The sequence below is a fragment of the Gobio gobio genome, assembly GCF_949357685.1.
Source record: "Gobio gobio genome assembly, chromosome: 4".
Classification (NCBI taxonomy): Eukaryota; Metazoa; Chordata; class Actinopteri; order Cypriniformes; family Gobionidae; genus Gobio; species Gobio gobio.
This window is the reverse complement of record NC_137100.1, coordinates 2,969,161-2,987,383: the sequence shown is the minus strand read 5'-3', so window position 1 is coordinate 2,987,383 and position 18,223 is coordinate 2,969,161. Positions and strand designations below refer to the sequence as shown.

The following is an 18,223-nucleotide window of genomic DNA, read 5'->3' as shown; positions in this document are numbered from 1 at the left end:
TAATAATTATTTTAAAATTAATAAATTTGATATGTTATCACAAAATAACTTGTATAAAATGCATACTAATAAATGAAATTAATAAAAACAAGTGAAATCAACTTGAGTAAAAATCAAACAAACAATATAAAATTAATAATAATAATAATAATAATAATAATAATAATAATAATAATAATAATAATAATAATAATAATAATAATAATAATAATAATAACTATTAATATATTATTTTAATATTAATTAATAATAATAGTTATTTTAAAATTAATAAATTTGATATTTTATCACAAAATAACTTGTATAAAATGCATACTAATAAATGAAATGAATAAAAACAAGTGAAATCAACTTGAGTAAAAATCAAACAAACAATATAAAATTAATAATAATAATAATAATAATAATAATAATAATAATAATAATAATAATAACTATTATTATACTATTTTAATATGAATTAATAATAAAAGTTATTTTAAAATTAATAAAATTGATATTTTATCACAAAATAACTTCTATAAAATGCATACTAATAAATGAAATGAATAAAAACAAGTGAAATCAACTTGAGTAAAAATCCAACAAACAATATAAAATTAATAATAATAACAATTATTATATTATTTTAATATGAATTAATAATAATAGTTATTATTATTATTATTATTATATTTGACTGTGTTTACTTTAAATAACCTTATCTAAATAATAAAATTCGCTCGGAGAGATTACGGACTACAAATCCCATGAGCGCTGAAACTACATCCGGGTGTGCGTGAGGTTAAAAGCCGCGGCGACCATCCGCTTCGCTGGGTTTGTGTGTGTGTTTGGGTTCTGCTGGAAGTGTTTGGGTTCTGCTGGAAGTGTTTTAGGTTCTGCTGGAAGTGTTTTGGGTTCGGTCGAGGAATGGACGCGGTACAGAAACACAGATCCATGTACAAAGGCACGACTCCGCCATGGAAAGAGACATACAGGAAGGTAAATGTCATGTTTGCTCGACAATCTAACGAACGCTGTTCATCAACAGGTACAGGTCGTATTATAAAAGAGCGAAATCTATTATATCTTGCATACAAGAATGTAAAATAAAGACTATTTAGGACAACTACGTTATTGTTTTCATTGTGATGCCATTTACTGTAATAGTTGATCTATTATTCCGTCACAGGAATGAGAATTAGTGGTGATTTTTCTTCTTAATGCCAATAAATTATGAATATATTCACTAGTCCACAGTCAAAATATGGCAAATCTCGCGTCTAACCGAACCAAAACACTTCCCAGACCTCAGGACATTAATAGAGTATCTCAAAAGGTGAAATAAAAACACTGATACTAGATATATAGAACTAGAATGTAAATATTAGCTTGCATGATTTATGTATTTATTTACATTTCAATAATGTTAAAATATACACCTGACCAGTGAATAACACTGATCTCCTGTTAGTGAAAAATTACAGTTAACTATACACCAGTCAGGCATAACATTATGACCGGTGAAGTGATTATCTCTTCATCTCCTGTTAGTGGGTGGGATATATTAGGCAGCAAGTGAACATTTAGTCCTCAGAGTTGATGTGTTAGAGGAGAAATGGGCAAGCGTGAGGATTTGAGCGAGTTTGACAAGGCTAGACGAAAATTAACCATGGTTTTATTGTAGTAAAAATGTAGTAACCATGTTTTTTTGGCTAATTGAATATCATTTATATAACAACAGTTTACCACAAATAGCATGGTTAAACTGTGGTTAGAGAAGCAAAACCATGGTTCATTTGCGGTTACCATGGTTTTACTGTTTTATTTGTAGTAAAACCATGGTTTATTTTCGTAAGAGTCACGGGAATGCAATCGTTGAGACACTTCTGGAGGAGTTAAACCAAATCATTGGTTTATCACTCGGGCCTTTCAGAACCACACATTTGAGATGCTGCGATGTGATTGGTCCGCTGATTAGTCCAGTTATCCAATCACATCCTCTGTTGACGCACTTGAGTTTCTGGTTGTGGATCGAGGGATTTATTCAGTAATTGTGTTTCTAACTTAGTCTTCTTATCGGAAACAATTGTATCCGCCTCAATTGATCGCATTGTTTATGTTTCGATCCAGTGTTTTTTATGCAATATCCCAAAATGTGCATAAAATATGAGGATGGAAACCGCTACTAATGCATTAAATTGTTACAAAAAAACATTTTTCTATTCATCAAATAATTCTGAAAAGACGACATGTCAAGGTTTCCACACAAATATTATGATAATAATCATAAACGTTGCATCATATTAGAATGTTTTCTGAAGGGTCATGTGACACTGAAGACTGGAGTAATGATGATGATAAATTCAGCTTTGCTCACAGGGATAAATTACAGTACACCAGTCAGGCATAACATTATGACCGGTGAAGTGATTATCTCTTCATCTCCTGTTAGTGGGTGGGATATATTAGGCAGCAAGTGAACATTTTGTCCTCAGAGTTGATGTGTTAGAGGAGAAATGGGCAAGCGTGAGGATTTGAGCGAGTTTGACAAGGGCCAGATTGTGACGACTGGCTCAGAGCATCTATAATCCAGTTTTAATGTAACCTCATGAGATTCTGCGGTGTTTCCCCAGCGCTGTGTGGAGCGGTTGAAGAACAGCCGGTCGCGGTTACTGGAGAAGTTCAGACAGATGGGAGACGATTCGTCCGGATCCAGCCGCTCTCTGCTCGTACAGGAAGTGATGGAGGAGGAGTGGAGCGCCCTACAGTCGTCCAATCACGGCCTCCCGTCGCTGTGGAGCGGAAACGGCATCCGAGATGTGCGTATTGTGGACCGGTTTGTACTGGTCTTGTGTCGCTCACAAGGTTTTAACCTCCACTAGGGATACACAACCCCAAATCCAGTCGAATGCAATCAAATCTGGGATTTGTTAAAGGATTAGTTCACCTTTAAATAAACTTTTGCTGATATTTTACTCACCCCCATGTCATCCAAGAAGTCCATGTCTTTCTTTCTGCAGTCGAAAAGAAATTAAGGTTTTTGATGAAAACATTCTAGGATTTTTCTCCATATAATGGACTTCAATGGGCTCCAAACGGTTCAAATGACAGTTTCAGTGCAGCTTTAAACGACACCAGATGATGAATAAGGGTCTTATCTAGCCAAACCATCAGTTTCTGCGAGAAACCCAGCAGTATTTATGCTATTATTTTACCTCTTATCAGACGAACGTGATCATCTCTGAGCTCCGCCATAACTTCCGCTAAGTGAGGTCAAAATACGAGCGTGGTCATAGATGTATACGTAGATGCCTCATTAGCGCTTGCACGGATCAGTAGAATGAGGAATCTACGATCGATACATCTATGACCACGCTCGTATTTTGACCTCACTAAGCGGAAGTTATGGCGAAGCTCAGAGATGATAATGTTCGTCTGATAAGAGGTAAAATAATAGCATAAATACTGCTGGGTTTCTCGCAGAAACTGATGGTTTGGCTAGATAAGACCCTTATTCATCATCTGGTGTCGTTTAAAGCTGCACTGAAACTGTCATTTGAACCGTTTGGAGCCCATTGAAGTCCATTATATGGAGAAAAATCCTAGAATGTTTTCATCAACCTTCATTTCTTTTCGACTGCAGAAAGAAAGACATGGACATCTTGGATGACATGGGGGTGAGTAAAATATCAGCAAAAGTTTATTTAAAAGTGAACTAATCCTTTAATTCTATTAAACCTTTATCTATAAAGCAAAGTTTTCATTGACCAATTGAACCCCTTAACAGTCACCCCCCTTTTTGAGAATGCACATGAAAATGCACTATCCAAACTTAAAGGGCTGTAAGTCGAAAGTTTACTTGATAAAGTTATAAATATGGATTTTTTTTCTTACACAAACGCGTCGATTCGTTTCAGAAGGCCTTATTAACACCCCAGAGCCGCTGGAGCAGTTATATGACGGACAGATGCATTTTTTATTGACTTCAAAAACAGAGCAACTATAAATCCAATTGTAATGCTTGGATTAGCCTGGACTTTTGTAATATAACTGTCTGAAAGATAAATGTCATGCAGACCTCGGATGACTTGAGGGTGAGTAAATCATGGGCTAATTTTCACTTTTGGGTGAACTATCGCTTTAATATTTTGCCGTTTATTTAGTAATTGTTTAAGGCCATTTCGCGATTTCAATCATCATAAAATATTTATTTTAATAAATATTATAAATATTTATAAATATTTTATATCATTCTATTCATTTTTCTGTCTGTCTAATTTATTTAAAAAAAAAAAAAAAAAAAAAAAATCCTGTGTTCTGTGTTAGATTAACTGAGACTTGTTACAGCCAGGGCTTAATTTGAGCCGGAACACGCCGGAACATGTTCCGGCACCTCCGATGTTGGATCCGGAACCTTTTTTATTGAATCCGGCACCTCAAATGTCACTATTCAAATTAATCGTCTTAAAAAAAAAAAAAAAATACTATTTGTGTAGTGTTCAATGTTATTGGTTGTGTTCGTATTTATTCCCTATGAAAGTTCCATACATTTTTTTGTTTGAAGGGGAGGGGAGAGGGACGACGAAAGGTGAAGCACTTAAAGTGACACATGCTATTCGCGCTTGTTGTCGAGCCTTGAGATCGATGTTAGAAAAATGCACTGGACACGAGGTGTAGAGAAAGAAGCAGAATCGAGGCCGATCGAGGGCACTATCGATGCTGTATGGGCCGTTCTGGATAAATAGGATAACGACCTGATGTGTTTGTGTTGATTATTTGTGCATCATTAAAATAGCCTACTATATAGTTTTATATGAAATGTAGTAATATATATATATATATATATTCTATATATACTATACTATATTCTACTTTTTTTTTCTTGGTTAATTTAATATTCCGAAAAATAACTGCTTGTGAAAACAATTCATGCAGTGTATTTTTTTACATTTCGCACCCGTGCAGTCCATGTTCTGAAATAAAAATAAAAATTGCCTTGAATAGGCTACATAGGCGGCCTTGTTTGTTTTGCGGTCTATTGACGCAATGCTCTTCTGATGCGAGCCGCGAGAAATCCCTGGTCTGTTGTAGAAAGGATACCATCCAATGCAACAAATATATTTAATGGCTAATGTATGCATAGGCCTATGCTGAGTTTAATTTATTTATGATTAGATGCGCTGCAGTTCACGCGCAATGCAACTGAACGCGGCGCACCGGTGCCTCCATTTCACGGTTATTATATTGTCTGTTATATTTGCTTTTTATTTATTAAATACAAGCAATTAGTTAATGCAACATTTACTAAAATTAATATACAATTTATACAAAACGAAATTCGTTTCAAAGAAAGGCTTTTTCTACAAGGCAAAATTTAATGAAAGTGATAAAAAAATTAATGTCACCCGAATACATATATATATATATATTTAAAATATAGGCCTATATTTTATTTATATATGATGCTCGTTATCGGTAGTGATATTGTTTATTATTGCAAATGTTTTTAATTTGTTTAATAAATCTAATAATTCTGACTGGGCATATCACTATAGTCATAACTTTTATTTCTATCTCAAATGATTTTTAATAACTTGGCTGAGAAAAAAAATGATAGGGGGTACGTTATTGAAAAAAGATTGAGAAGCACTGCTATAGGCAGTGTAAAAAATGTTTTGTTCCGTTACCTCCAACCTGCGTTTTGAGTCGCCGGATCCACCCCCCCTCTGCGCTCCGGGACCTCCCACTTTACAAATTAAGCACTGGTTACAGCACTTGCATACTGTAGCCTCTGACTGTTGTAGTTGCTTCTATTGCTCTCATTTGTAAGTCGCTTTGGATAAAAGCGTCTGCTAAATGACTAAATGTAAATGTAAATGTAAATAACATTGCCGGATGGGAATATCTTGTGCTCTTGGGGGCCCTCTGGTGGCCGCTTAGTTTGCTCGTGCCTCGGGCCGGCTCTGAGTGATCCAAACAGTGTCTAATAAAACACATCAGATATTAAAGCGGCGCTAGTGTTTCCATGGTTTCTATAAAATAAAACCAGAGGGTAACGCGGGCAGAGATGTATAAAGTACTAGAGACACATACTTGAGTAAAAGTACAAGTTCCTTATCAAAAAAGTGACTTGAGTAGAAGTTGAAGTGCTCTTTAAGCACCACACTTAAGTAGAAGTACTAAAGTATTTAACATTTTTTGTACTTAAGTATTGCAAGTAGTTTATTTAAAAATGTACTACTCAAGTACTGAAAGTAAAAGTACAAGTATTGTGTTATGTAGTTATTAAAGAAAGTAGTCAAAAGTTTGAACATCATATTGTTTTTATTATTTCAAATGATTAAGCTAAAGGACAATCACAATGTTGGTAGGTAATTTTTCTACATATTGTCATATAAATAACCTGCAAATACTGTAGTTCATTAAGATTAAATCTTACTATAACCACTCTTACTAAAAAAAAATGGGGTAAGCACACTTATATTCTCATTTCAAGAGGTGTTCTGAGTAAACGATTTGTTTGTAACACTTTACAATATGGTCTGATTTGTTAACATTACATTAGTTAATGTATTAGACTAATAACTAACATGAACTAACCATGATCAATACATTTGTTACTGTATTTATTAATCTTTGTTAATCTTAGTTAATAAAAATACAGCTGTTCATTGTTTGTATATGTTACTTCACAGTGCACATTAACTATGTAAACAAATAGAGAGTAATTTGAGCGCAAGACGCTCGTGTTGTTTTAAAGACAGTGAATGCGCGCTCGCGGGGCTCTCTCGCGCGCTCTCTCTCTCTCGCGCGCTCTGTCTCTCTCTCGCACTCTCGCGCTCTGTCTCTCTCTCTCGCTCTCTCGCGCTCTGTCTCTCTCTCTCGCTCTCTCGCGCTCTGTCTCTCTCTCTCGCTCTCTCGCGCTCTGTCTCTCTCTCGCACTCTCTCTCTCTCTCTCTCGCGCTCTGTCTCTCTCTCGCACTCTCGCGCGCGCTCTCTCTCATGCGCGGTAATGTGGGTTTGGAATGGAATGATTCATAACATTTTTATAATTGTAACGAGTAACGATGCAGCACATAAAAAAATATCGGAGTAAAAGTATTAAATTCATCAAATATGTACTGAAGTAAAAGTGGAAGTAGGAGAAAAAAATAATACTCTAGTAAAGTACAGATACTGCCTTTTAGTACTTGAGTACAGTAGTGAAGTAGTTCTACTTCGTTACTATACATCTCTGAACGCGGGTATGATGTCACTGATAGGCGACGCACGGGCCATATCCTGGTTAAAATAACTTATTCCTCTGGATTTAAACATTCTTGGAAACATTTGGGATAGTGCACACAAGTCCACAAAATATACAACACTGTTCTAGTGGCTTTTGGTATTTTAATCCTAAAATCTTACATATTGCACCTTTTTTAAAAGCGAAATGCCTCCCAAGCTTAATTGAGATGGTCGTTTAGAGTATGAGGTTTCCGTCAGATATATTATGCCACTTGGAATATTATTATCGCAGAATTAAATTCTTTAAACAGGACCGGATATTGGTAGATATTCATACTCTCATATGATAAAATATCACCATTAGGGTTGAATAGCGCAGCAAAGCATCTATTATATTATTGAATATTCAAGCTTTGTGTGAAGATGCATGATTTCTGATGCGCAGTTGTAAAGCGAGTGTTCCTCCTCAGGTGTACAGCGCTCAGCAGGAGCTGGATGAGCTTTCAGCGTTTGAGGAGATCCAGCAGGAGCTCATCGCACAAGGTTTCTCTCATTATATCAGCTCAGGAAAATCCTGCAAATTGTGGAAATGCGTTGATTAACCCTCTGGTGCTCTTCATTTAGAGGTTGCATTGGTTGTCTTCACGGTCAAATTAAACAACCTCCATGCAATTTATTTTTCTTCTTCTTTAATTTTGTATTTTGAGATGATTTGATGGTATTTTTTAATATTTATGCAATAATTATGGTCTATTTTTGCCATTGAAAAGTATACAATTTTATTTTTTTTAATGATTGCAGTATTTCAGGTTAAAATAGAGACTAGGCCTTCAAAATATGTTTTTTTGAAGGCAGATTAGCGCCTCTTTTGGAATTATTTAAGAAATCATGCAACCATGTGTGTAACCACTAGAGGTCTCTCTGGAGAGGCTTGAGAATTCACTAGTTCTGTTTTGAACACATTTAATGATTTTTTTTTCTCCGATGGATTTGAATATATATTTAAAAAATCTCAAACTTTTTATTATAAAGTTTTAGATATTTTTTTGTTTGTTCGAAATATAGATTTGTGGTTTTGCAGATTTCCCATTAATTTCCTATGGTGTCATTTTTGACCGACAAGCACAAGTGGGAGTATTTGTTTTTTATGACCAATTAGCATGCTCGAATCATGCCCTCAATTTTTTGTGTGTTTACACACTAATGCTAGAAAAGTCACCAAATGTCATATCATTCTGATGAAGCTGTGATTTAAAAAAAAATTCTAAATATGGTTCATAGGCTCAGTTTTTCGTGTGTGTGTGCGCGTGCGTGCGTGTGTGTGCGCGTGCGTGTGTGCGCGTGCGTGCGCGTGCGTGCGCGTGCGTGCGTGTGTGTGTGTGCGTGTGTGTGCGTGCGTGTGCGTGTGTGTGCGTGTGTGCGTGTGTGCGTGCGTGCGTGTGCGTGTGCGTGCGTGTGCGTGCGTGCGCGTGTGTGCGCGTGTGTGTGTGCGCGTGTGTGTGTGCGCGTGTGTGTGTGCGCGTGTGTGTGTGCGCGTGTGTGTGTGCGCGTGTGTGTGTGCGCGTGTGTGTGTGCGCGTGTGTGTGTGCGCGTGTGTGTGTGCGCGTGTGTGTGTGCGCGTGTGTGTGTGCGCGTGTGTGTGTGCGCGTGTGTGTGTGCGCGTGTGTGTGTGCGCGTGTGTGTGTGCGCGTGTGCGTGTGTGTGTGTGCTTGCGTGTGTGCGTGTGTCACCCCTTCACTGATGTGTACTTTTAATCAGCATTGTGGTTGATTTGTAGATTGTACACACAAATATTTGGTGAATTTGTGATTTTGCAGATTTCTTATTCATCTCCTATGGTTGATCATTTATGACCAAAGACAATGAACGCTACTTTTTTTTTTTAATGACCAATTAGCATGCTCGAATCATGACCCCAATTTTTTTTGTGTGTTAACATACCTAATGCAAGAAAAGTCACCAAGTTTCATATAATTCCGATGAAGCTGCGATTTAAAAAAAAATTCTAAATATGGTTCATATATTCAGTTTTCCGTGTGTGTGTGTCAATATCACACTCTTGATGTTTTAGAGTGTCACCCCTTCACTGCGGTGTACATTTTTTCAGCATTTTGGCCGATTTGTAGATTGTGCGCACAAATATTCTGTGAATTTTTTTTTCCCCATTAATTTCCTATGGGCGGAAGACAATGAACGCTACTTTTTTTTTTTTTTAATGACCAATTAGCATGCTCGAATCATGACCCCAATTTGTGTGTGTGTTTACATACCTAATGCAAGAAAAGTCACCAAGTTTCATATTCCGATGAAGCTGCGTTTTTTTTTTTTTTTTTTTTTTTTTTAATACACATTTCAAAACAGAACATTTCCCGGTCAGAAATGCAGAAGAGCACCAGAGGGTTAAAGCTGTGAGGATTGTGTTGAAGCATTTCAGATCATTTCCCGGTCTCTGTCCCCCTTCAGAGCTCTCCATCCTTGAGGAATATAACCGCAGTGTGCACTATGAAGAGCAGTATCTCGAGTCGGTGCTGGAGGAGATGGAGCAGGAGATGGAGCGGGGGGGGCGGATCATATGCCCCATATGTCATGTGTAAGTGTTGGCCATAACCCAATCTCTCCTGCAGAACCCATCTGGGTCATGTCCTCATTGTGTCTCTCTCTGCAGGAATAATCTGACGGTGAACAGCCATTTTACATCATGTCCATGTGGCCTTTACGTCAACACTATTGTAAGTACACTCTTAAAGTTACAATTGTCCGGTATTAAACGCTTTTTTTATTGCCAATGCTTGAACAGCTGGTGATGAAACTTAAACAAGACCTTCCCAGAGTTCCTAGTTCCAAACTAGGAGCCCCATCCTAAAATTTAAAAGACATCTCTTATAAACACCCAATTAAAACACTAAAAATATTATCTAATATTTTGTTTCTATTAAGTTACTTTTTTAATATATATTTTGTACTCCCTATAATGATGTGCTGTTAAATTGATCATTTGTGTTTATTTCAATCTAATTTGAGTGTGAGAACTAAGTGATTAAATGTTAAATTAACATAAAATATTTAAAATTCATAAATTAGATTATAATGAATCAAATTCATAAATACAATATTTAATCCCGTGTGTACATGTTTAAGCTAATTTACTGATTTTAATATTTGTATTGTTCATATTTTTTACAGTTTTACTCTAAGCTTTTTCATAGATGTTTTAATCTCAATTATTTATTTATTACATTTTTATCATATGTTAATTTAATATTCAATCATATTTGTAATGTACTATTAAATTTATCGTTTATGTGCTTATTTCAAACTAATTTGAGTGTGAGAAATAAGTGTTTAAATGTTAAGTTAACGTATAAAATATTTAAAATAAAAATAAATACATTAGATTAAAATGAAGAAAAAATGAATAGATTCAAATATTGAATCCCTATTAATTGATCTTATATATATATATATATATATATATATTTTATTTTTTATTTTTTTATAAATATATAATTGGATAAATGAATAAAAGAATGAAATAAATAAATGGTATTTCCCAAACTTTGCAGGTTTTTTTAAGTGAATATATAAAAACCTGCAGAGTTTGGGAAATGCCATTTATTTATTTTATTCATGTATATAAACTTTGCAGGTTTATTTAAGCTAATTTAGTTATTTTAATATTTGTATTAATATTTTTACAGTTTCACTCTAGGCTTTTTAATAGATATTTATTTTAATCTCATTTATTTATTTACATTTTTCAAGTTTTGTTTTCCCTCTAGACTTTTCCCTGGACCCGTTTGAAAACGCTCTATAGTCTCAAATATACTTGTTAACAAATGAAACTTCATTGTAAAGCGTTACCATAAAATAAATCCATTATTAGATTGTTCTGGATGGAGTAGAATACAGTGAATATGTGACCCCTAGAGGAATGGACTGATAAGTCTTCTATATTAACCTGAAGTGCTTCATGTCTCCTCAGGGCAGGAACGTTTCATCAGAGGTTTTGGAGAATCTTCTAGAAAGACGTGTGACGGAGCACATGGAGGACTGTCTTCACAACCCCACCTTCTCTATGGCCTTCAACACTGACGGATCCCCAAACCTCATGATCAGCTGCAAGGTATTCCTGCGCATATTCAGAGTTTCTGCATCTGGATAAAGGCTTTCTCATCCCGCGATCTGCTCTCGTCTCTGCAGGTGTGTGACTATCTGTCTGTCGTCCTGTGAGCCGCTCGTCCTCCCTGCACAGCCTCTGATGGATGATTTTAAATGTTGTGAATATTTTATTTATGTGACAATAAAGAATTATTTTTAACCTTTATCACTCACTAGCTTTGAGTCAATGCTAAAGTACAGAACTGCAAAGAAATGCTTTGTGGTTAACACAAAAAATTAAACAACACTGTTTTCAACAAAGTTGAAGCAAAGTTTAGTTTAGTGTAAACTAACTCTAAATCTGAATTTATTTTCTGATTTATAGCGTTATCTTAATGCATGTAATAGTGTATTTTAGAAATATTACCTTTTTTTGGTATTGAGACAATTTATTTGAATGAAAATGTTGCAGTTAAGCACTTACATTTTATTGTTAATTAAAATATTAAAAAAATATATATATATATATAAGTGCTGGGCATCGATTAAAAAGAATTAACTAATTAATCACACTTTTTTCTGTAATTAATCGCGATTAATCGCAAGTTTTTAATATTTTACGTTTTTAATATTTTGATATTGTAGTAATTTCAGTTACTCTCCAAATTAATGTATAAACAATTTAAAGACAGCATATTTTAAATATGTGTTGTATTGTCATCTTTTTATGAATGAAGGCCAGTATCACTGATGTCTCTATGAAACATTAATGACGTTACATTACAGTATAACTGAAAGCTCCCAATTTCAACATTTATTAGGCTTTAAAAAACAACTTCTAATTTAAGTGAACTTAAAACAATCTTTACATAAACCCAAAATAATAAATGTTATATTTACCCATGGCCTTCCCTGTTATACATATACAGAAATGTAATAGTTATCTTTCTTAACTGCATAAATAATAAATGAAATATAGATGAATCCTCATTAAAGCTACAATTTTCTGTTCCCGTTGTTCTTTGATGAACATTAATGACATCATCATCAGTGCTACTGTCACTTTAAGAACAGCCGCGGATCTCACGCGCTGTCCCGCGCGTCTCATTTCCTCACAACTCTTTATGTTCATTTAAGACGTTATTTAACTAATTTTAGACTCCTAATATGAGAATACTCAAAATCCTCTGTGTTATTGTTTGTTCAAGAGCAAAAGAGAACTCGATGTGAGCAGGAAACTGACGCGAGTCTATCTATGCGTTGAGTGTGTGTGTGTGTGTCCCTTGATTAGCTGACATGAGACGCATCCACACAGACAGGACACTGACACACACACACACACACACACACAGGACATTGGCATACAGCGCGTTCTCTTGTGTCGTGATGATCATGTAACGCGAAGCAAAAATGGATATAAAAACGGACGCTGCGTTATTTGCGTTAAATATTTTAATTGCGTTAAGCTGAAAAAATCAATCGCTCGCGTTAACGCGTTAATTTGCCCAGCCCTAATATATATATATATATATACACACACACACACACCGATACAGGTGCTGGTCATATAATTAGAATGTCATCAAAAAGTTGATTTTCACTAATTCCATTCAAAAAGTGAAACTTGTATATTATATTCATTCATTACACACAGACTGATATATTTCAAACGTTTATTTCTTTTAATTTTGATGATTATAACTGACAACTAGGGAAAATGCCAAATTCAGTATCTCAGAAAATGTGAATATTGTGAAAAGGTTCAATATTGAAGACACCTGGTGCCTCACTCTAATCAGCTGATGAACTCAAAACACCTGCAAAGGCCTTTAATGGTCTCTCAGGCTAGTTCTGTTGGAGACACAATCATGGAGAAGACCAAAAGACGACCTTTGACACCTTGCACAAGGAGGGCAAGACACAAAAGGTCATTGCAAAAGATGCTGGCTGTTCTCAGAGCTCCGTGTCCAAGCACATTAATAGAGAGGCGAAGGGAAGGAAAATATGTGGTAGAAAAAAAGTGTACGAGCAATAGGGATAACCACACCCTGGAGAGGATTGTGAAACTAAACCCATTCAAAAATGTGGGGGAGATTCACAAAGAGTGGACTGGAGCTGGAGTCAGTGCTTCAAGAACCACTACACACAGACGCATGCAAGCCATGGGTTTCAGCTGTCGCACTCTTGAACAACAGACAGCGTCAGAAGCGTCTCGCCTGGGCGAAAGACAAAAAGGACTGGACTGCTGCTGAGTGGTCCAAAGTTATGTTCTCTGATGAAAGTAAATTTTGCATTTCCTTTGGAAATCTGGGTCCCAGAGTCTGGAGGACGAGAGGAGAGGCACACAATCCACGTGCTTGAGGTCCGGTGTAAAGTTTCTACAGTCAGTGATGGTTTGGGGTAGCCTGGATGCCAGCCGAATTTAGCCCCGCCCACAAAAATTTTTGCTCGGGCAATTCGGTCTGGACTCGCTCCATAGAGGAGGAATTATGCCTGAACAGAAACTGTTCGGACCAATGAAATCATCAGGGCGGGCTTTAGACGATGATGGACAGATGATCAACAGTAGCGTAATCATCCACGTCATCGAAGGCTCTTGGGTTGAATTTGCTCTTATCCTAAACGGAGAACTTGTTCGTATATGCGTTCACCTTCACTAGTTCTCTCAGAAACGATGATCGTGTTGGTAAGTACTCTGTGTATCCTTAAATTATTTTATTAATGCCAAAGATCGTTTACACTCATCTTTTTCTTGTAACGTTACTTAATCCAGCGTGCGTGCAGACAGGGTTTCCAAGTGTTTTTGCAATGTCGCGCACAATTGCTACTCAAAACTATAGCCCAAAACTATAACTTTCCGGGGGGTTCTCCGGAAAAAAATGGCGTTTGGTTGGCAAAATATGTTATTTTGGCAAGGTTGCCTGCTAAAATTCGCATTCCTGGGTTTATATAATCACATAATTGGGGTCGCTTCAACCCGCGGACATGGAGAAAAACACGGACTTGGTAACAGTGCAGTTGAGTTCTGTTGACATTTGACAACTAACGTTACGCGTCGCTCCGTTGCTCTGATTGGTTGTGGGTCTATCCAATTGAGGTCTTTCCTGGCTCGGTTGAAACACGCCCCATAATCAAAGCTCAATGGAGCGGTACCAGACTCATATTCTGACTAGAATTGAGTATGGCCACGCCAGGCTAGGTTTGGGGTGCCATGTCATGCGCTGCTGTTGGTGTCCACCAACTTTATGGAGATGCAGATTTCATTTTCCAAAAGGACTTGGCACCTGCACACAGTGTCAAAGCAACCAGTACCTGGTTTAAGGACCATGGTATCCCTGTTCTTAATTGGCCAGCAAACTCGCCTGACCTTAACCCCATAGAACATCTCTTGGTGTTGTGAAGAGGAAGATGCGATATGCAGAAGAGCTGAAGGCCACTATCAGAGCAACCTGGGCTCATAACACCTGAGCAGAGCCTCAGACTGATCTCCTCACGCCGCATCGCTGCAGTAATTCAGGCTACAGGATTTGTAGCTACTTGCTACTACAGTGTTGATTCTCCTACTAGTATTGTATTTCGTTCTCTGTCTTTAGCATTTTATTACTGGCATAGCAAATTGCATTTGAATAAGACTTGACTTAGTTATTACTGAGAGAGCGCTTTGCACTTAAGTTGCCCTATAAAAAATAAAATAAACTTTCATTTCCTCTTTCCCTCCCTCCTCTAGCCTGTGCTACACTGAGAAATGTACACGGACTCAGTATTTCAGGCACTTTTTGCGCTCACTGGACTCTTCACGACTAATCGCTTATTGTACCCCCAAGACAAGTTGTAAGTCGCTTTGGATAAAAGTGTCTGCTAAATGCATAAATGTAAATGTAAATGAAAAAAGAAGCCCCAACTAAATATTGAGTGCTGGACATGCTCATACTTTTCAGTTGGCCAAGATTTCTAAAAAGCTTTTCTTTGTATTGGGCTTAAATAATCTCTAATTTTCTGAGATACTGAATTTGGGGTTTTCCTTAGTTGTCAGTTATAATCATCAAAATTAAAAGAAATAAACATTTAAATTTTATCAGTCTGTGTGTAATGAATGAATGAATATAATATACAAGTTTCACTTTTTGAATGGAATTAGTGAAATAAATCAACTTTTTGATGATATTCTAATTATATGACCAGCACCTGTATGTAGATTTTATATATATATATATATATATATATATATATATATATATATATATATATATATATATATATATATATATATATATATATATATATATATATATATATATATATATGTGTAGACTAATATATATATATATATGTGTAGACTAATATATATATATATATGTGTAGACTTTATATATATATATATATGTGTAGACTAATATATATATATATGTGTAGACTAATATATATATATATATATATGTGTAGACTAATATATATATATATATATATATGTGTAGACTTTATATATATATATATGTGTAGACTAATATATATATATATATGTGTAGACTTTATATATATATATATATATATATATATATGTGTAGACTAATATATATATATATATATATATATATATGTGTAGACTTTATATATATATATATGTGTAGACTAATATATATATATATATATGTGTAGACTTTATATATATATATATGTGTAGACTAATATATATATATATATATATGTGTGTAGACTTTATATATATATATGTGTGTAGACTTTATATATATATATATGTGTAGACTAATATATATATATATATGTGTAGACTTTATATATATATATATATATATGTGTAGACTAATATATATATATATATATATATATATATATATATATATATATATATATATATATATATATATATATATATATATATATATATATATATATATGTGTAGACTTTATATATATATATATGTGTAGACTAATATATATATATATATGTGTGTAGACTTTATATATATATATGTGTGTAGACTTTATATATATATATATATGTGTAGACTAATATATATATATATATGTGTAGACTTTATATATATATATATATATATATATGTGTAGACTAATATATATATATATATATATATATATATATATATATATATATATATATATATATATGTGTAGACTTTATATATATATATATATATGTGTAGACTTTATATATATATATATGTGTAGACTTTATATATATATATATGTGTAGACTAATATATATATATATATATATGTGTAGACTTTATATATATATATATGTGTAGACTAATATATATATATATATATATATATGTGTAGACTTTATATATATATATATGTGTAGACTAATATATATATATATATATGTGTAGACTTTATATATATATATATATGTGTAGACTAATATATATATATATATGTGTGTAGACTTTATATATATATATATGTGTAGACTTTATATATATATATATATGTGTAGACTAATATATATATATATATGTGTGTAGACTTTATATATATATATATGTGTAGACTAATATATATATATATATGTGTAGACTTTATATATATATATATATATATGTGTAGACTAATATATATATATATATATATATATATATATATGTGTAGACTTTATATATATATATGTGTGTAGACTTTATATATATATATATGTGTAGACTAATATATATATATATATGTGTAGACTTTATATATATATATATATATATGTGTAGACTTTATATATATATATATATATATGTGTAGACTAATATATATATATATATATATATATATATATATATATATATATATATATATATATATATATATATATATATATATATATATATATATATATATATATATATGTGTAGACTTTATATATATATATATGTGTAGACTTTATATATATATATATATGTGTAGACTAATATATATATATATATGTGTAGACTAATATATATATATATATATGTGTAGACTAATATATATATATATATGTGTAGACTAATATATATATATATATATATATGTGTGTAGACTTTATATATATATATATGTGTAGACTTTATATATATATATATGTGTAGACTAATATATATATATATATATATATATATGTGTAGACTTTATATATATATATATATATGTGTAGACTAATATATATATATATATATGTGTAGACTTTATATATATATATGTGTGTAGACTTTATATATATATATATGTGTAGACTAATATATATATATATATGTGTAGACTTTATATATATATATATATATATATATATATGTGTAGACTTTATATATATATATATATATATATATGTGTAGACTAATATATATATATATATGTGTAGACTTTATATATATATATATGTGTAGACTTTATATATATATATATGTGTAGACTAATATATATATATATATATATATATATGTGTAGACTTTATATATATATATGTGTAGACTAATATATATATATATATATATGTGTAGACTTTATATATATATATATGTGTAGACTAATATATATATATATATATATATATGTGTAGACTTTATATATATATATATATGTGTAGACTAATATATATATATATATATATATATGTGTAGACTTTATATATATATATATGTGTAGACTAATATATATATATATATGTGTGTAGACTTTATATATATATATATGTGTAGACTAATATATATATATATATATATATATGTGTAGACTTTATATATATATATATGTGTAGACTAATATATATATATATATATATATGTGTAGACTTTATATATATATATATATGTGTAGACTAATATATATATATATATGTGTGTAGACTTTATATATATATATATATGTGTAGACTAATATATATATATATATGTGTGTAGACTTTATATAT

At 32.8% G+C, this 18,223-nt stretch overlaps 1 protein-coding gene across 1 annotated transcript; it reads left to right on the top strand.

Annotated features, from left to right (window-relative positions):
• Positions 1-799: 799 nt before the first annotated feature.
• On the top strand, positions 800-11,533 carry rpain (RPA interacting protein). The gene is made up of 7 exons (XM_079813871.1): positions 800-981; positions 2,616-2,801; positions 7,680-7,752; positions 9,673-9,799; positions 9,875-9,938; positions 11,192-11,332; positions 11,410-11,533. The coding sequence occupies exons 1-7, from the start codon at positions 910-912 to the stop codon at positions 11,437-11,439; spliced, it is 693 nt and encodes a 230-aa protein (XP_079669997.1). The 5' UTR covers positions 800-909; the 3' UTR covers positions 11,440-11,533.
• Positions 11,534-18,223: the final 6,690 nt, after the last annotated feature.

Coding starts and splice junctions, on each gene's coding strand:
- rpain (XM_079813871.1), top strand. CDS start 910: ATGGACGCGGTACAGAAACACAGATCCATGTACAAAGGCACGACTCCG. Junction 982..2,615: donor GGAAAGAGACATACAGGAAG/GTAAATGTCATG, acceptor GTGTTTCCCCAG/CGCTGTGTGGAGCGGTTGAA. Junction 7,753..9,672: donor GCAGGAGCTCATCGCACAAG/GTTTCTCTCATT, acceptor GTCCCCCTTCAG/AGCTCTCCATCCTTGAGGAA.